The sequence below is a fragment of the Sinohyriopsis cumingii genome, chromosome 3 (assembly GCF_028554795.1).
Source record: "Sinohyriopsis cumingii isolate HCF-2022 chromosome 3, ASM2855479v2, whole genome shotgun sequence".
Lineage (NCBI taxonomy): Eukaryota > Metazoa > Mollusca > Bivalvia > Unionida > Unionidae > Sinohyriopsis > Sinohyriopsis cumingii.
This window is the reverse complement of record NC_142963.1, coordinates 141,942,075-141,958,006: the sequence shown is the minus strand read 5'-3', so window position 1 is coordinate 141,958,006 and position 15,932 is coordinate 141,942,075. Positions and strand designations below refer to the sequence as shown.

General features: G+C 36.5%; 1 protein-coding gene and 1 long non-coding RNA gene across 4 annotated transcripts in view; one reads left to right on the top strand and one right to left on the bottom strand.

Annotated features, from left to right (window-relative positions):
• LOC149803975 (uncharacterized) overlaps positions 1 to 15,932 on the bottom strand; it is a 119,491-nt gene that overhangs the window by 7,459 nt on the left and 96,100 nt on the right. The window contains exon 2 of the long non-coding RNA XR_016420280.1: positions 7,342 to 7,535. This is a non-coding gene — a long non-coding RNA (uncharacterized LOC149803975). The remainder of the gene's footprint in view (positions 1 to 7,341; positions 7,536 to 15,932) is intronic.
• Positions 1 to 15,932, top strand: part of LOC149803978 (uncharacterized) — a 170,245-nt gene that overhangs the window by 142,706 nt on the left and 11,607 nt on the right. For all 3 annotated transcript variants that reach the window (XM_089953833.1, XM_089953832.1, XM_089953834.1), the window contains 5 exons: positions 1,694 to 1,723; positions 7,322 to 7,508; positions 9,275 to 9,455; positions 13,395 to 13,521; positions 14,031 to 14,388. In XM_089953833.1, coding sequence (XP_089809959.1) covers positions 1,694 to 1,723; positions 7,322 to 7,508; positions 9,275 to 9,455; positions 13,395 to 13,521; positions 14,031 to 14,388 — 883 coding nt within the window. The remainder of the gene's footprint in view (positions 1 to 1,693; positions 1,724 to 7,321; positions 7,509 to 9,274; positions 9,456 to 13,394; positions 13,522 to 14,030; positions 14,389 to 15,932) is intronic.

The following is a 15,932-nucleotide window of genomic DNA, read 5'->3' as shown; positions in this document are numbered from 1 at the left end:
AATTGTGATACAAGTTCATGCTTACATCTTAATTGTGATACAAGTACATGTTTACATCTTAATTGTGATACAAGTTCATTCTTACATCTTAATTGTGATTCAAGTTCATGCTTACATCTTAATTGTGATACAAGTACATGCTTACATCTTAATTGTGATACAAGTACATACTTACATCTTAATTGTGATACAAGTACATGCTTACCTTCTATCAATGTATATAATAAGATCATTGAAACTTTGGTCATATGGATTATCTCCTTTTAATTCCATCTTCTACAATTCCAAATAAAATGCAAACAAATTATTTTATGATAATTTCCTAAATCTTTGAAACATGATTCAAGAAAGAATAAGTGATACATTATAGTACAAACATTCAAGTGAAACAATTTTTTCATCAAGTTTTAAGCTTACTAAATAAATTTTCTGCATTAGTTTAAACAAATCAAGCAGTAAAATGAGAAATCGAAGGTCACTGTTACTTTGAAACTAAAATGTCACATTTCAGTAACACGATCACAGTTTTCTTGGGCAAATTCCATTATTCATTATTTACAATCCTGATGGGCAACTCACTTAGAATATTGGAGGAGCTAGGTCTGGAATTGGAGGGGCCCTAGGCATCTGGCTATCTGATTTTTGGAGTATTGATTTCTAATCAGATTTTAGTAGAACTTTATTAGTATTTTGGATAAGATGTGAATAAAGTCCTGTGCATATTAATTAGATCCTTATATTTTGGAGTAATTTTAATCTGAGTGCAGTAAAATACATATGTGTACAATCAACACAATTTAATAGTTGGGAGATAGTTACATATGCTTGTGTTTGTACATAATGCATAAGCCAGCTTAATTAATGGTCAACTGTCAAGTTCAGTAAATCAAATGAGTGACATCAGGCCACTTGGCCCTCTTTTTCAGTTTTTTGTTTTTCCCTTTTGGTAATGAAAGGATAACTCTAACATCACACCTTGGATCATCATTGTGTGCACTATTAATTCCTGTTTTGTATTGATGATACCGAATTATAGCCTACAGAAATATAAACACAAATTAGAAGCTGACTTATGTATTTACACTTCTAATTTCATTTTTATTGGTGTTGACAGCAAGAATTCTTTCCACTTTTCTTGCATTTTTAGATTTGATTGCTAGAAATTTGGTAAGATAATGCAGTGTCAGAGTTCAATCATCCTTAATTAGCTTGCATTATTAATTTAAAAAAAGACCACAACAAGAAAATCATTACAGCATGTATGCTTTTGATGGTTTTGTTGTATTCCTGCAATACAACATTTGTGAATTTAACTTTTTTTGTGTCCTTTTCTTTATCATGATCATGTTCTTGTTTAGTAGGGCTACTGAATTATATATTTATTTTGCTAGGGCATCATAACTATATTTAATTTTTTAGGGCTACTGAATTATATATTTATTTTGCTAGGGCATCATAACTATGTTTAATTTCTTAGGGCTACTGAACTATATATTTATTTTGCTAGGTCATCATAACTATGTTTAATTTTTGTTAGGGCTAATGAATTGTATGTTTATTTTGTCAGGGCTTCATAATTATATATTTATCTTGCTAGGGCAACATAACTATGTTTAATTTGTAAGAGTTACATTATTACATATTTATTTTTTTAGGGCTACATAATTACATATATAATGTTATTGTTTTTCAGACACAGAGAAAAGACATTCTTGCAGCATTGGTGAGTGAAAAATGTTTAACTTGTAGAAACCTTGCCCCTAATATGTTTGGATTTTGACAATTTTAATTGCAAAGCACATGCACTGTGAATTCATTTTGTTTGATGGATATATATTTTTGCAGCTTTTACTGGTACTAATAGATGTGAACAGATTCTAGGATTCTATTGTTTCCACAGATTCATTGTATTAATCCCAAAATTCATGAAAATTGATAGCCCACAAAAAGAAGACTTAAGTGAATTCACAATAAGTACATCTTTATAGCATTTTGGGCAGCATTCAGAATTAGTACCTACCTGTCAGTCTGACAGTTTTCTTTTAAAAATGTTGCTCGTCTTTATATGACACAATTCGTACCAAGCTGAAAAATTAAAAATGGGAGGAACACAGCTCTCCATATCTTTCTTGCTAAAATTGGTAAGCTTTTTGTTGTTCCAGCTACTCAATCGTCAGTTAGAGGAATTATGGCCCCATGAGTTCAATATCCAGCCTCCTCCATTATTTAGTGGAATTGTTTTCCTTGATCTAAGAGCGGCATATGACATGGTCTGGCATGCATGACTGTTGTTGAAAATTTACAGAGTATTGCCACACTGGATAGTTGAGATTATCGAACTATTCCTTTGCAACATGTGCTTTTGAGAGCATACCTGAGAGCTCTGCAGCTTATGGAGATGTCAAACTAATGGGCTCCCACATGGGTCAGTTAATTTGCCAAGTAAGTTCAATGTTTATATCAATGACCTGCCTGAAACACAGTCATACAAGTTTATGTATGCAGACAACATTGCTCTCGGGAATCAAAGCCAATCATTTACTGAGCTTGAGGAGGTACGGAACAAAGACCTGGAGGAAATGGTGGACTTCTTCAAGAAATGGCACCTATAGTCAAGCACAACAGAGAGTCTCCAGCATCTTTCACCTTAAAAATGCAAATGCAAACCGTGAGTTTTGCATCCTCCTCATTGGGCAGCAAATAAAACAACCCAGCACCAACATACCTTGGTGCGACTCTGGACAGATCACTGACTTTCTGTAACCACCTGAAGAAAACTGCAGCAAAACTGAGCACTCAAAACAACCTACTCTACAAAGTGGCTCGCTCAACCTAGGCTGCTAGTGCTCAGACACTCAAGACATCAGCACTAGCACTCTGTTATTCAACAGCTGAGTATTGTGCTCCTGTATGGACTCAGTCATCCCATACCAAGCTAATTGACATCCAGCTCAACACAACAATGCACATAATCTCTGGAACACTACATCCTACTCCTTTACCATGGCTGTCACTACTCAGCAACATTCCTTCTCCTCATCTCCATTGCCAGGAAGCAACCACAAAAAAGCTAGCTAAGGTTTATGCCAGTGAGAAGCTTCCACTGTACATGGACATCACCTCATATCCAGCAGTCCACTTGGCTTTGAGACATCCAATCTGGTTAGATCCATTGCTGGAGAATATGACAGCTAATTAGACATGGAGTGATGTGTCATCTTCAACAGATGTTGTAAACCACTTCCTGCTAGCTGAACCACCTGTCTGCACTCCAGGCTTCAGCCTTCCATGAAAAATGTGGACCAAGCTAAACCACTTTCAGACATATCAGGGTTGTTGCACAGTCAGCCTTGTCCAATGGGGCCAAGCAACTGACTCTTCCTGTAGCTGTTGAACTCTGGACACCATGTCACACATTGAGAACAACTTCCCACTGACAAAGTTCCCCAGTGGACTACAGGCTCTACACCTTGCTGATGCTGACACTGCTAAATGGCTGAGCATGCACTGCACACGATAAATAAATACAGAGTGGAATTATGGCTCCATGAGTTCAATATCGAGCCTCCTCTGTCATCATTTAGACTAATTATGGCTCCAAGAGTTCAATATCCAGCCTCCTCGGTCATCATTTAGACTCATTATGGCTCCAAGAGTTCAATATCCAGCCTCCTCCTCTGTCATCATTTAGACTAATTATGGTTCCAAGAGTTCAATATCCAGCCTCCTCTGTCATCATTTAGACTAATTATGGCTCCAAGAGTTCAATATCCATCCTCCTTTGTCATCATTTAGACTAATTATGACTCCAAGAGTTCAATATCCAGCCTCCTCTGTCATCATTTAGACTAATTATAGCTCCAAGAGTTCAATATCCAGCCTCCTCTGTCATCATTTAGACTAATTATGGTTCCAAGAGTTCAATATCCAGCCTCCTCCTCTGTCATCATTTAGACTAATTATGGTTCCAAGAGTTCAATATCCAGCCTCCTTTGTCATCATTTAGACTAATTATGGTTCCAAGAGTTCAATATCCAGCCTCCTCGGTCATCATTTAGACTCATTATGGCTCCAAGAGTTCAATATCCAGCCTCCTCCTCTGTCATCATTTAGACTAATTATGGTTCCAAGAGTTCAATATCCAGCCTCCTTTGTCATCATTTAGACTAATTATGGCTCCAAGAGTTCAATATCCAGCCTCCTCGGTCATCATTTAGAGTAATTATGGGTCCAGCAGTTCAATATCCAGCCTTCTTTGTCATCATTTAGACTCATTATGGCTCCAAGAGTTCAATATCCAGCCTCCTTTGTCATCATTTAGACTAATTATGGTTCCAAGAGTTCAATATCCAGCCTCCTCTGTCATCATTTAGACTAATTATGGCTCTAAGAGTTCAATATCCAGCCTCCTCGGTCATCATTTAGGCTAATTATGGCTCCAAGAGTTCAATATCCAGCCTCCTTTGTCATCATTTAGACTAATTATGGCTCCAAGAGTTCAATATCCAGCCTCCTCTGTCATCATTTAGACTAATTATGGGTCTGAGAGTTCAATATCCAGCCTCCTCTGTCATCATGTAAAGTAATTATGGCTCCAAGAGTTCAATATCCAGCCTCCTCTGTCATCATTTAGACTAATTATGGCTCCAAGAGTTCAATATCCAGCCTCCTTTGTCATCATTTAGACTAATTATGGCTCCAAGAGTTCAATATCCAGCCTCCTCGGTCATCATTTAGACTAATTATGGCTCCAAGAGTTCAATATCCAGCCTCCTCCTCTGTCATCATTTAGACTAATTATGGTTCCAAGAGTTCAATATCCAGCCTCCTCTGTCATCATTTAGACTCATTATGGCTCCAAGAGTTCAATATCCAGCCTCCTTTGTCATCATTTAGACTAATTATGGTTCCAAGAGTTCAATATCCAGCCTCCTTTGTCATCATTTAGACTAATTATGGCTCCAAGAGTTCAATATCCAGCCTCCTCGGTCATCATTTAGAGTAATTATGGGTCCAACAGTTCAATATCCAGCCTCCTTTGTCATCATTTAGACTCATTATGGCTCCAAGAGTTCAATATCCAGCCTCCTTTGTCATCATTCAGACTAATTATGGTTCCAAGAGTTCAATATCCAGCCTCCTCTGTCATCATTTAGACTAATTATGGCTCTAAGTGTTCAATATCCAGCCTCCTCGGTCATCATTTAGACTAATTATGGTTCCAAGAGTTCAATATCCAGCCTCCTTTGTCATCATTTAGACTAATTATGGCTCTAAGAGTTCAATATCCAGCCTCCTCGGTCATCATTTAGAGTAATTATGGGTCCAGCAGTTCAATATCCAGCCTTCTTTGTCATCATTTAGACTCATTATGGCTCCAAGAGTTCAATATCCAGCCTCCTCTGTCATCATTTAGACTAATTATGGCTCTAAGTGTTCAATATCCAGCCTCCTCGGTCATCATTTAGAGTAATTATGGCTCCAAGAGTTCAATATCCAGCCTCCTTTGTCATCATTTAGACTAATTATGGCTCCAAGAGTTCAATATCCAGCCTCCTCGGTCATCATTTAGAGTAATTATGGGTCCAGCAGTTCAATATCCAGCCTTCTTTGTCATCATTTAGACTCATTATGGCTCCAAGAGTTCAATATCCAGCCTCCTTTGTCATCATTTAGACTAATTATGGTTCCAAGAGTTCAATATCCAGCCTCCTCTGTCATCATTTAGACTAATTATGGCTCTAAGAGTTCAATATCCAGCCTCCTCGGTCATCATTTAGGCTAATTATGGCTCCAAGAGTTCAATATCCAGCCTCCTTTGTCATCATTTAGACTAATTATGGCTCCAAGAGTTCAATATCCAGCCTCCTCGGTCATCATTTAGAGTAATTATGGGTCCAAGAGTTCAATATCCAGCCTCCTCTGTCATCATATAGACAAGTTATGGCCCCATATAGCTTATCATCCCAACTTTTGTTTCCACTGTATAACTTCACCAAGGTTTCAATTTTTTTTTTAAATGTATGCTTTATATTGACGAGACCTTTAATATGTTCAGGTTCTAGCATTCCATGCCATTATTTACAGGAGTTATGCCCCCTGTGACTATCCTGCAGGCTTTGGTTTCCATACATGTTTGGTTGGCTGTTATTTTATTAATGACATTTTTCAGCACATGATAGGCTATACATGGCAGCCGGTATATCTGGTGGAGGAAGAATCACAACCCATAGGAAGCTTTCTCACATACGCATGTTGGCTGAGCCCTAGACTCAGATCGACGGAGGTGAGATGTCATTGGTCTGTGAAGCCTCATGGGGCTGGCCCCTAATATGTCAAGAGAAATCTGCCACCTTTAAAATCCTCATGGGGCCAGCCCCTAATATGTCAAGAGAAATCTACTACCTTTAAAACCCAGCCTTTTGAGATAGATAAGATTTTCACCACATCTGTTACTTTAGCTGTCTTTGTAAAATCTAAAAATCAAACAGTGTGAAAATCTAATAAGTCTGTTTCACTAAAGTTTATGTTGAAACAATTATACCATTTTCATTGATACAATTTAAGAACTTTGTATGGTTTTCTTTGGCGTTCAGAGTAATTATTATAGAACTTGGGGAGTTATCATCCTAAAACAGGGGTTTCATACACATGGCTGCATGTGGCCCACCAAGTCATAATCTGTGGCCTGTAAGATGTCTGGTGTCATGAGAGATAACAAAGGTGTTGCAGCCCTTGGGCCATTAAAAATACCCTCATGCAGCCCTCAGAGTGGATGAAGATTGAGACCCTGTTCTAAAACCACGTTCCCTGGGGACAATCTAGATCCAAAAGGAACAGTAGATAGGTCATCTAAATAATTATATGGTGTATGTGTGTGTGTATGTGTGTGTGTGTGTGTGTGATTTAGATTTTTAACATAGCTTTAAAAAATTTCCAGTCATATTGCTACAATGTCTGCAATGTGGTAGTTCATAGTGATGTCTAGTACTGGGGATCATGCTGCAGACAGTATTATCCTGACACGAGGCCAACCAGTCCTAACACTAACCTATTAATACTGAGTGCCAAGTGCGGCAGTTACTAGTATCATTTTCACATGTCTTTGGTATGACTTGGCCAAGGCTCGAACCTGTGACCTCCTGCATCCAAGGTGGATGGTCTAACCAGCTTAGGCCACCAGAACAGTAAGTATTTACATAAAAACATGCCTTTAAATTTCAATGCCAGTCATGGAGCTTTTTGCCTGTGATGCCAACAAACTTGTAGACATGAACGCAAGAAAAAATTCGGGCAAATATTTTTTAAATTTATTTTGCAGATGATACTGATATGCCATACCTGTCCGAAATTTTTAGTGAACCCAAGTTAAGTTTCACCAAATCCGAGTCCTGGAGGAACATGTACAGAGCCTCTGTACCATACAAGATGATCATGATAAAGGTGTGGGTTACGTCCAAACATTGTCACTCGGAGGCGCGCATCGAGGACAGAGAGGGATCAGATGGGTAGGTAGGCAAATTGACAGACTTCACCTACAAAAGAAAGTAAAAGTCACTGAGTTACATGGATATTGCACTTTCTTTACATGTCTGGGGTTCAGGGCTTGACCCCTGCTTCATGCATGAATAGTAATATCACACATACAAGAAGGTGTTTTTCTCTTAGTTTTGAGTGTTTATATGACATCTTACCAGGAAATAAAACTACATGAGCTATGCCCTCTGGTAGTATGACCATCTTCACTAGCCAAGCTCTGATATGTTAACCCTATCTTCACCTTGGTGGATCTAATATATATTTCAGTGTTTTGTCTTCGCAACATCTATTGGAGTTCATGAATTGTCTTTCAAAGTATGTAATACCAACTAACCAATAGCATGTAACAATGGTGCAATGTACATCAGCTTAATATGGAGGAAATTGACTTTTAGTTTAACATTGAAAGTATGACTAAGTACCAGAGGGAGGCCATACAGGTGTATTTGAGTGAAATATATTTGTACCAACACCAACGGGAAACTGCTTATTTATCAGTCGTTTCAAGTTTGTGTACTCTCCTTGTCTCAATCATGTAGAAACAGTTTTCAAATTTGAACAACTTGATTTTGATTGGATGCAGTGGCTTGCCACCCCATCCAATGAAATTCAGACCCAAAGCACTGAAATATCTGTTCGAGATGCCAAGGTTTAGATAGGAACCATGGCTAATGAAGATGGTAGCATGACATGACTTGACAATTCATCTTTTAGCCAAAACAAATGTATTTAATAAACATTGTCTTCTTGGTAGCAGTAACTCTACATTGTATTCATTCTATTGAACAACATAGTCCTTTAAGTTTCACAATAGTGGAAGTTTGTTAAAGCATCATGCATTTCTCACAAACCAATGTTGACAACTAGCTTAGTCATAAATTCTAACATCACAAAGTTGTTACGACTCTATGGTCTTAACCGATCTAACAGAAAGAATGTGAAACCAGAAAGTTTAGTGAAAATCAACAAAAGCTTTATTTCTCTAGATTACAAAGTGAAAGTTTAAGAGGAATTTACAGTATTGAGAATTAAATCGCAAATAATATGAAATGTTAATCACAAGTCCAAAAGTAAAGAATGTTCTGAGTGAATTCCAATAGTCTTGAATGTACTGATGTACCAGTGGTCTGGATGTATCACAATGTTATAATCCAGGATCTCTTTGAATTAACATTAATTCCAAAGTAGTATTTTAGTTCAAAAATTCAGTGAGCACTTTGTAATTCAAACAAATGATTCCTCTCAAATTATATCTGAACACAACTAAAAAATCTGATCATAGCTTCCGAATACTGATATGAGACAGAAATGACATACTATTTCACTAGACCTAAGACAAAACAACACAGCACTAAGGTCTTTACAAACATGCTGCGGGCATTTTTTAATTTTATTTAAAACTGTCTCAACGAGCAACCTCTAGAAAGCAGTAAAAAAATGTTTGCTAAAAAATGGATTATTTTGAACAAAATCTGTTCAAGACAGATGTTAAAGCACTTACGAATATATTTGCAAAGCTGTAGCTGGTATGTGTGTGTGTTATGGTACATGAACACTTTGAAGGTGAGACATGGAATGTGCCTTACCCAAGGACACACCATAATAGCTGATCCAATTCTAGGAATCGAATCTGCAACCTTCTGATGAGAGTTCAACACCTTTTCCACTTTGCAACTGCAGTTCCATACTTTAGCTGGAATCGCAAAGATTAAAGCTCCATTTGTGTCTATTTCAGAGCAGTAAATCTCACGCTAGGCCTTGGAGAGAATAGGATTTCTGTATACATTGTGGACTTACTGTCAGCACCTCATGTTGTGGTCAACACCTATGTCATCCTCATAGAGAGACAACCTCAAACTATTCAGCCTCCAATCATGTTCAGTCCCAAAAACCTGCAAGTCTCTTCTCTCAGACAGGTATTATTACTGACTATAGTGTTTCTGTAGTATTTTCTTGGTAAAGTAACTTTAACTCAGCAGTTATGAAACTAAATGATAATGCTTTTGTGTGAAGTTGGACATGTTACCTTCCTTAAGATTTTATCCACCACTAGAATCCATTACTTGGTGGGTTTATGATTAGGTAAAATACATACTTTCTTATTAGTCTCAAATCTAAGTACAAAACAACACAGACCTTTTTTTTTTGTTCTACTGATTACTTTCCTGATCTACCAGCACATTAAGTGAAGGCAGATCTGGGTCTGTGCAGTTGGATCCAACTTAGAAGGAATTCTATGTGGTATTAATACTATAGAACTAATGCAGGATTTATAATCAAGTTTTAGTTGTTGATAATAGTTATGTAGTGCCTTGCATGAACTTTGCAAGTCGTTTCTTTAAAAAAAAAAGATAAATAGAACAGATTACTTGTATACACCTTTGTCTTTAATCTTGTTTGAAATTTGATTATAATTCAGTCATTCCATTAGCTTGCAGTGCAGGGTGGAACAAAATGATCGAAAATTATGAGATATGATTTATAATTCAAATATGCGTGGCAGTCCCATATTTTATTGAAATTATCATGGGACATAATGCTGCAACTAGTCTTCAACATTCTTTGTTTTGTCGCCAGTAGTCATTCATGGGACATAATGCTGCAACTAGTCTTCAGCATCTTTTGTTTTGTCACCAGTAGTCATTCATGGGACATAATGCTGCATCTAGTCTTCAACATCCTTTGTTTTGTCACCAGTAGTTATTCGTGGGACATAATGCTGCAACTAGTCTTCAACATCCTTTGTTTTGTCACCAGAAGTCATTCGTGGGACATAATGCTGCACCTAGTCTTCAGCATCCTTTGTTTTGTCTCCAGTAGTTATTCGTGGGACATAATGCTGCAACTAGTCTTCAACATCCTTTGTTTTGTCGCCAGTAGTCATTCATGGGACATAATGCTGCACCTAGTCTTCAACATCCTTTGTTTTGTTGCCAGTAGTCATTCATGGGACATAATGCTGCAACTAGTCTTCAACATCCTTTGTTTTGTCACCAGTAGTCATTCATGGGACATAATGCTGCAACTAGTCTTCAACATCCTTTGTTTTGTTGCCAGTAGTCATTCATGGGACATAATGCTGCACCTAGTCTTCAACATCCTTTGTTTTGTCACCAGTAGTCATTCATGGGACATAATGCTGCACCTAGTCTTCAACATTCTTTGTTTTGTCGCCAGTAGTTATTCATGGGACATAATGCTGCAACTAGTCTTCAACATCCTTTGTTTTGTCGCCAGTAGTCATTCATGGGACATAATGCTGCACCTAGTCTTCAACATCCTTTGTTTGTCACCAGTAGTCATTCATGGGACATAATGCTGCACCTAGTGTTCAACATCCTTTGTTTTGTCACCAGTAGTCATTCATGGGACATAATGCTGCACCTAGTCTTCAACATCCTTTGTTTTGTCGCCAGTAGTCATTCATGGGACATAATGCTGCACCTAGTCTTCAACATCCTTTGTTTTGTCACCAGTAGTCATTCATGGGACATAATGCTGCACCTAGTCTTCAACATCCTTTGTTTTGTTGCCAGTAGTCATTCATGGGACATAATGCTGCACCTAGTCTTCAACATCCTTTGTTTTGTCGCCAGTAGTCATTCATGGGACATAATGCTGCACCTAGTCTTCAACATCCTTTGTTTTGTTGCCAGTAGTCATTCATGGGATGTAATGCTGCATCTAGTCTTCAACATCCTTTGTTTTGTCACCAGTAGTCATTCATGGGACATAATGCTGCAACTAGTCTTCAACATCCTTTGTTTTGTCACCAGTAGTCATTCATGGGACATAATGCTACATCTAGTCTTCAACATCCTTTGTTTTGTCACCAGTAGTCATTCATGGGACATAATGCTGCAACTAGTCTTCAACATCCTTTGTTTTGTTGCCAGTAGTCATTCATGGGACATAATGCTGCAACTAGTCTTCAACGTCCTTTGTTTTGTCACCAGTAGTCATTCGTGGGACATAATGCTGCACCTAGTCTTCAACATCCTTTGTTTTGTTGCCAGTAGTCATTCATGGGACATAATGCTGCAACTAGTCTTCAACATCCTTTGTTTTGTCATCAGTAGTCATTCGTGGGACATAATGCTGCACCTAGTCTTCAACATTCTTTGTTTTGTCGCCAGTAGTTATTCATGGGACATAATGCTGCAACTAGTCTTCAGCATCCTTTGTTTTGTCGCCAGTAGTCATTCATGGGACATAATGCTGCACCTAGTCTTCAACATCCTTTGTTTTGTCACCAGTAGTCATTCATGGGACACAATGCTGCACCTAGTTTTCAACATCCTTTGTTTTGTCGCCAGTAGTCATTCATGGGACATAATGCTGCACCTAGTCTTCAACATCCTTTGTTTTGTCGCCAGTAGTCATTCATGGGACATAATGCTGCACCTAGTCTTCAACATCCTTTGTTTTGTTGCCAGTAGTCATTCATGGATGAGATGTGTAAAACATCCATGCAAAAATGCAAGCCTTCATAGTTGGAATATTTATTGGCATCCATTTTGGTGCAGAGTGTGGGTGTTCTGGGTAAAGGTTTGTTTCCTGTAACTAAATGGTGCCCTAGATCCCATTTCACATAAAAATAACGTTGAAGTAAATCTTTGTCTGTCCACCCGTTCTTGGTATATGGCTAATTTTACCAGTGGTCAAGTCCTCAAATTCCCAGTTGACCTTAAAAGCATTGAAGTCTTCATCCTCATCATTATTCAAGTTAAAGATACCATTTAACTTCAGTGTAGTAAAGATCACTATCCCCAAAGCCATAAATGTCAGTCCCCCCCCCCAAACAATTATCGATATTTTCATGGGCATACATTAATGCCATCATTTGCCACTTCAGGACTGTCTATCCGCACTGCCTAAAACATCAATATTTCCACACCTATTTTTGATAACTTTCACCAGATAGCATCCTCATTATTGTTGTAGCTTATTTCTTCAGTGTTGTCCACTTTATTGATCTCCACATGTTAAATTTTCAAATATTGGTTGTTGGATAATTATCAACTCAAGATAATTATCCAAACTGCCTGAAATGCCAATTTTCCACAAGAAATTGTTTATATTTTAAACAAGTTCAGCATGCACATCACTACAATCACTTGCATTTTCAGTACTGATTGCTGTTTTATCACACATTAAAACTCATTTTTAAATTGACTTTTATGGGGGCGGTAACTCTTGCTGTTACTGCATGATATAGTATTTATGAATGTTCTACCATCTTTTCTATGTTTTCAAAAATTATGTGTAAAATAATGATGTATTACACAGTTAAATGCACTCTACCATAAAATGGTAGAAGGCAGGTAGTGATCATATGACTGTATCAAGTATGAATAGGTAGTGATCATATGACTGTATCAGGTATGAATAGGTAATGTATGACTTGAATCATAATCAATAAGAAATGGGACTACTATTATTATACTACTTCTTCAAGTCCCAAATAAAAAATAACATGTTAACTGCTTTACTGTGCACAGCGTGATTATATTATTCTGCATTTGAATTATATCTAGTCTTTTGTTATTTAAGATAATTATGTTGACATTTATTGCATTTAAATTACACTTGTTGCATACTAAAACTTGGGTCAGTGAAAATACTTTGTGTAAAGGTCAGGATGTTATTCATCCTGTGTAGTGTCAGGCTTATACAGTTTGGAGAATGCAAAATTCTTGTTAGGTCACCAAATTATCGACTCTGACATTTAATACACTACAATTTAAACATATTATTATTAAATAACTTTTTAAAGTCATTGACAGTCATTATTTTTTTTCTTTTTTGTATTTGCACACTTGAATATCACATAAATAACATTATTTCCTTTTTAGGACTGTTCACTGCCCTTCTCTCACTCAGAAACCTGTGGTTTACATATTGTGAAGAATTACAGGTCTTGGATAGATTATCTGAACCAGTCCACAGTTTTTCCTAGATGTCAGTCAGGTGATCATTCAGGTAAGTCTGTGCTAATACCAGGTGATCATCCAGGTAAGGCAATGCTAATGCCAGGTGATTTAAATAATTGGGATGACTTATAATTTTCACCAATTTACCTTTGACTGCTTTTAAAGACCATGGTATTTATTCTGCCAAACTTTCTAAAATTGTAGAAAGAATATATTTAAAAAAATCATGAAAAAATATACAATTTTTATTTGATGTTAGTGTAAGCACAGATCTTTTACACTGTCAATGCAAGTCACTTGTCACTATTTCCACAAAAGTATATGATAATCAGTTTTTATGCCATTTTAAGGAAGGATTATTTGTTCATTAAAAGTTGCTATGATCACTAGAATTGATTGACACATTAAATTTTGAGTGACATATTGGAGTTTAAGAAATTGAAATCCATCCATTGTGAGTATCCAGATCATCAAATGCAAATCTACATGTATATATCAATCCGTCTACTGACCTACTTTGTAAGACCTCTAGTTGAATAAATTTGTTTTCTCTTTTAGGAAAATGGTATGTTCCATGCCAGAGTTCCTCAGAGGAAAACACATGCCATTGGAAGCATGCCAAATGGCAACCATCAGGATGCCAGTACAGACAACTTCAGCAACAGGATATCAAACAGTGTCTGAAGGGGAAGAAACTATTATTTGTTGGAGATTCTACAAACCGTGGGATGTTACATTATATCCTAGAGGTTTTGAATGGAACCCTGATGGAATGGGACAAAACACACACCACGAGGATATATAGAAATTTAAACAGCAATCAGACCCTCTTTGTGTTTGCCTACTATCCTCATTTCTGGCTACCGACGAACCACAGACCAACTTTTGATAAAGTATTATACCAGCTTATAAGAAGGTAGCTCCCATACAAAATTTTCCAGGCAGACTTAAGGCAGATTTCAGATGGTTTTTTTTAGGTGTTTTCTGCCTAAATCATAATTACTCATATTATGGGAGCTTGGTGAATTTCAAGCAGAATTCAGGCCGATTCAGAGCAAAATTTTAGGCAAAATATGCAAATTAGTTGTTCTGATATTCCACTTGAATAAATGGAATCCATCTAAGATTTCTGCCAGAAATAAAAATCCACCTGAAATCCTGAACAAAATTTTCCAGGCAGACTTTAGTCAGATTTCAGATGGGTTTCTTAAGCATTTTCTGTGTAACCATAAACTTAAGAAGCTTAGGCAAATTTCAAGCAGACTTTAGGTGGATTTCTGGCGGAATTTTAGGCGAAATATGCAGATTAGCTTTCTAAGATTCCGCTTAAACAAAAAAAATCCATCTAAGATTTCCACTTGAAATAAAATTCTTCCTGAATAAAAAAAAAATGCCTGAAATTTCCATCAGAAATAAAAATCTGCCTAAGGTTTTCATCTAAAAAAAGCTGGGTAAAAAGTCTACATAAATATCATCCAATAAAAAAATCTGCTTCAGATTTCTATTAAACTGTCTACTGATTCTTGGACATTATTGGGAATCAATGATATATATTCACAATAATTTTTAAAAAGGATCATAAATTTTATTTTGACAATCATTATCAAAATAAGATTTAGGTTTTCCTTGTCCTCATTTTCTTTCTTGCATATGAAACCTAATCCATGATGGCATCACTCAAGTCTTTAATTTTAGTGAAAGTTTGGTGAAATTTCACAAATATTTTGACCAAAACTTTCATTGAAATTTTGGTGAGATCTCACTATAATTTCACTGAAATATTTGTGAGATTTCACAAACATTCTGACCAAAACTTTCACTGAAATTCTGGTGATGTTTCACAAAAATTTTGGCCTAAACTTTCATTTAAGTTTTGGTGAGATCTCTGATATTTCATTGAACATTTTATAAGAGTTTACCTAATCTTTGGTGAGATTTTACTAAAATTTTTATCATTATATCGTATTTTACTGAAAATACAATAGTTTTTCAGACATTTCAAAAGGTTTCAAATAAATAATTGATATGAATTAAACAGGACTTATTAGCCAAGGTGATATTTCAGTGTACATAAAACAAAATTATACAGATGTTGTAATTATATGACATCCAAGGCAAGAGATATGGGAGTTAATTATAATAATTATAATAATAATAATAAAGACTTTTTTTAGAGAAGGTAACTCAATTAGTTACAGAACTAATCTACCTTGAGGCCTTCTATCTGTTATGTACAATATATACAGTATATACAACATGATGTGAAGAGTCTGGCTTGACACTAAATAATTTTAAAAATCAAAATATGAAGCCTGGAACATATGCACTGGCATCTGTGAACACAAATGATATAAAATATTATCCTGCATTGAAAAATTCAGCTGTGAAAGTGATGCAAAATTACAGAAATGCATCCATTTGAGACATGAAATGAAGAAATGCTAGAAGCTGCCATATGTC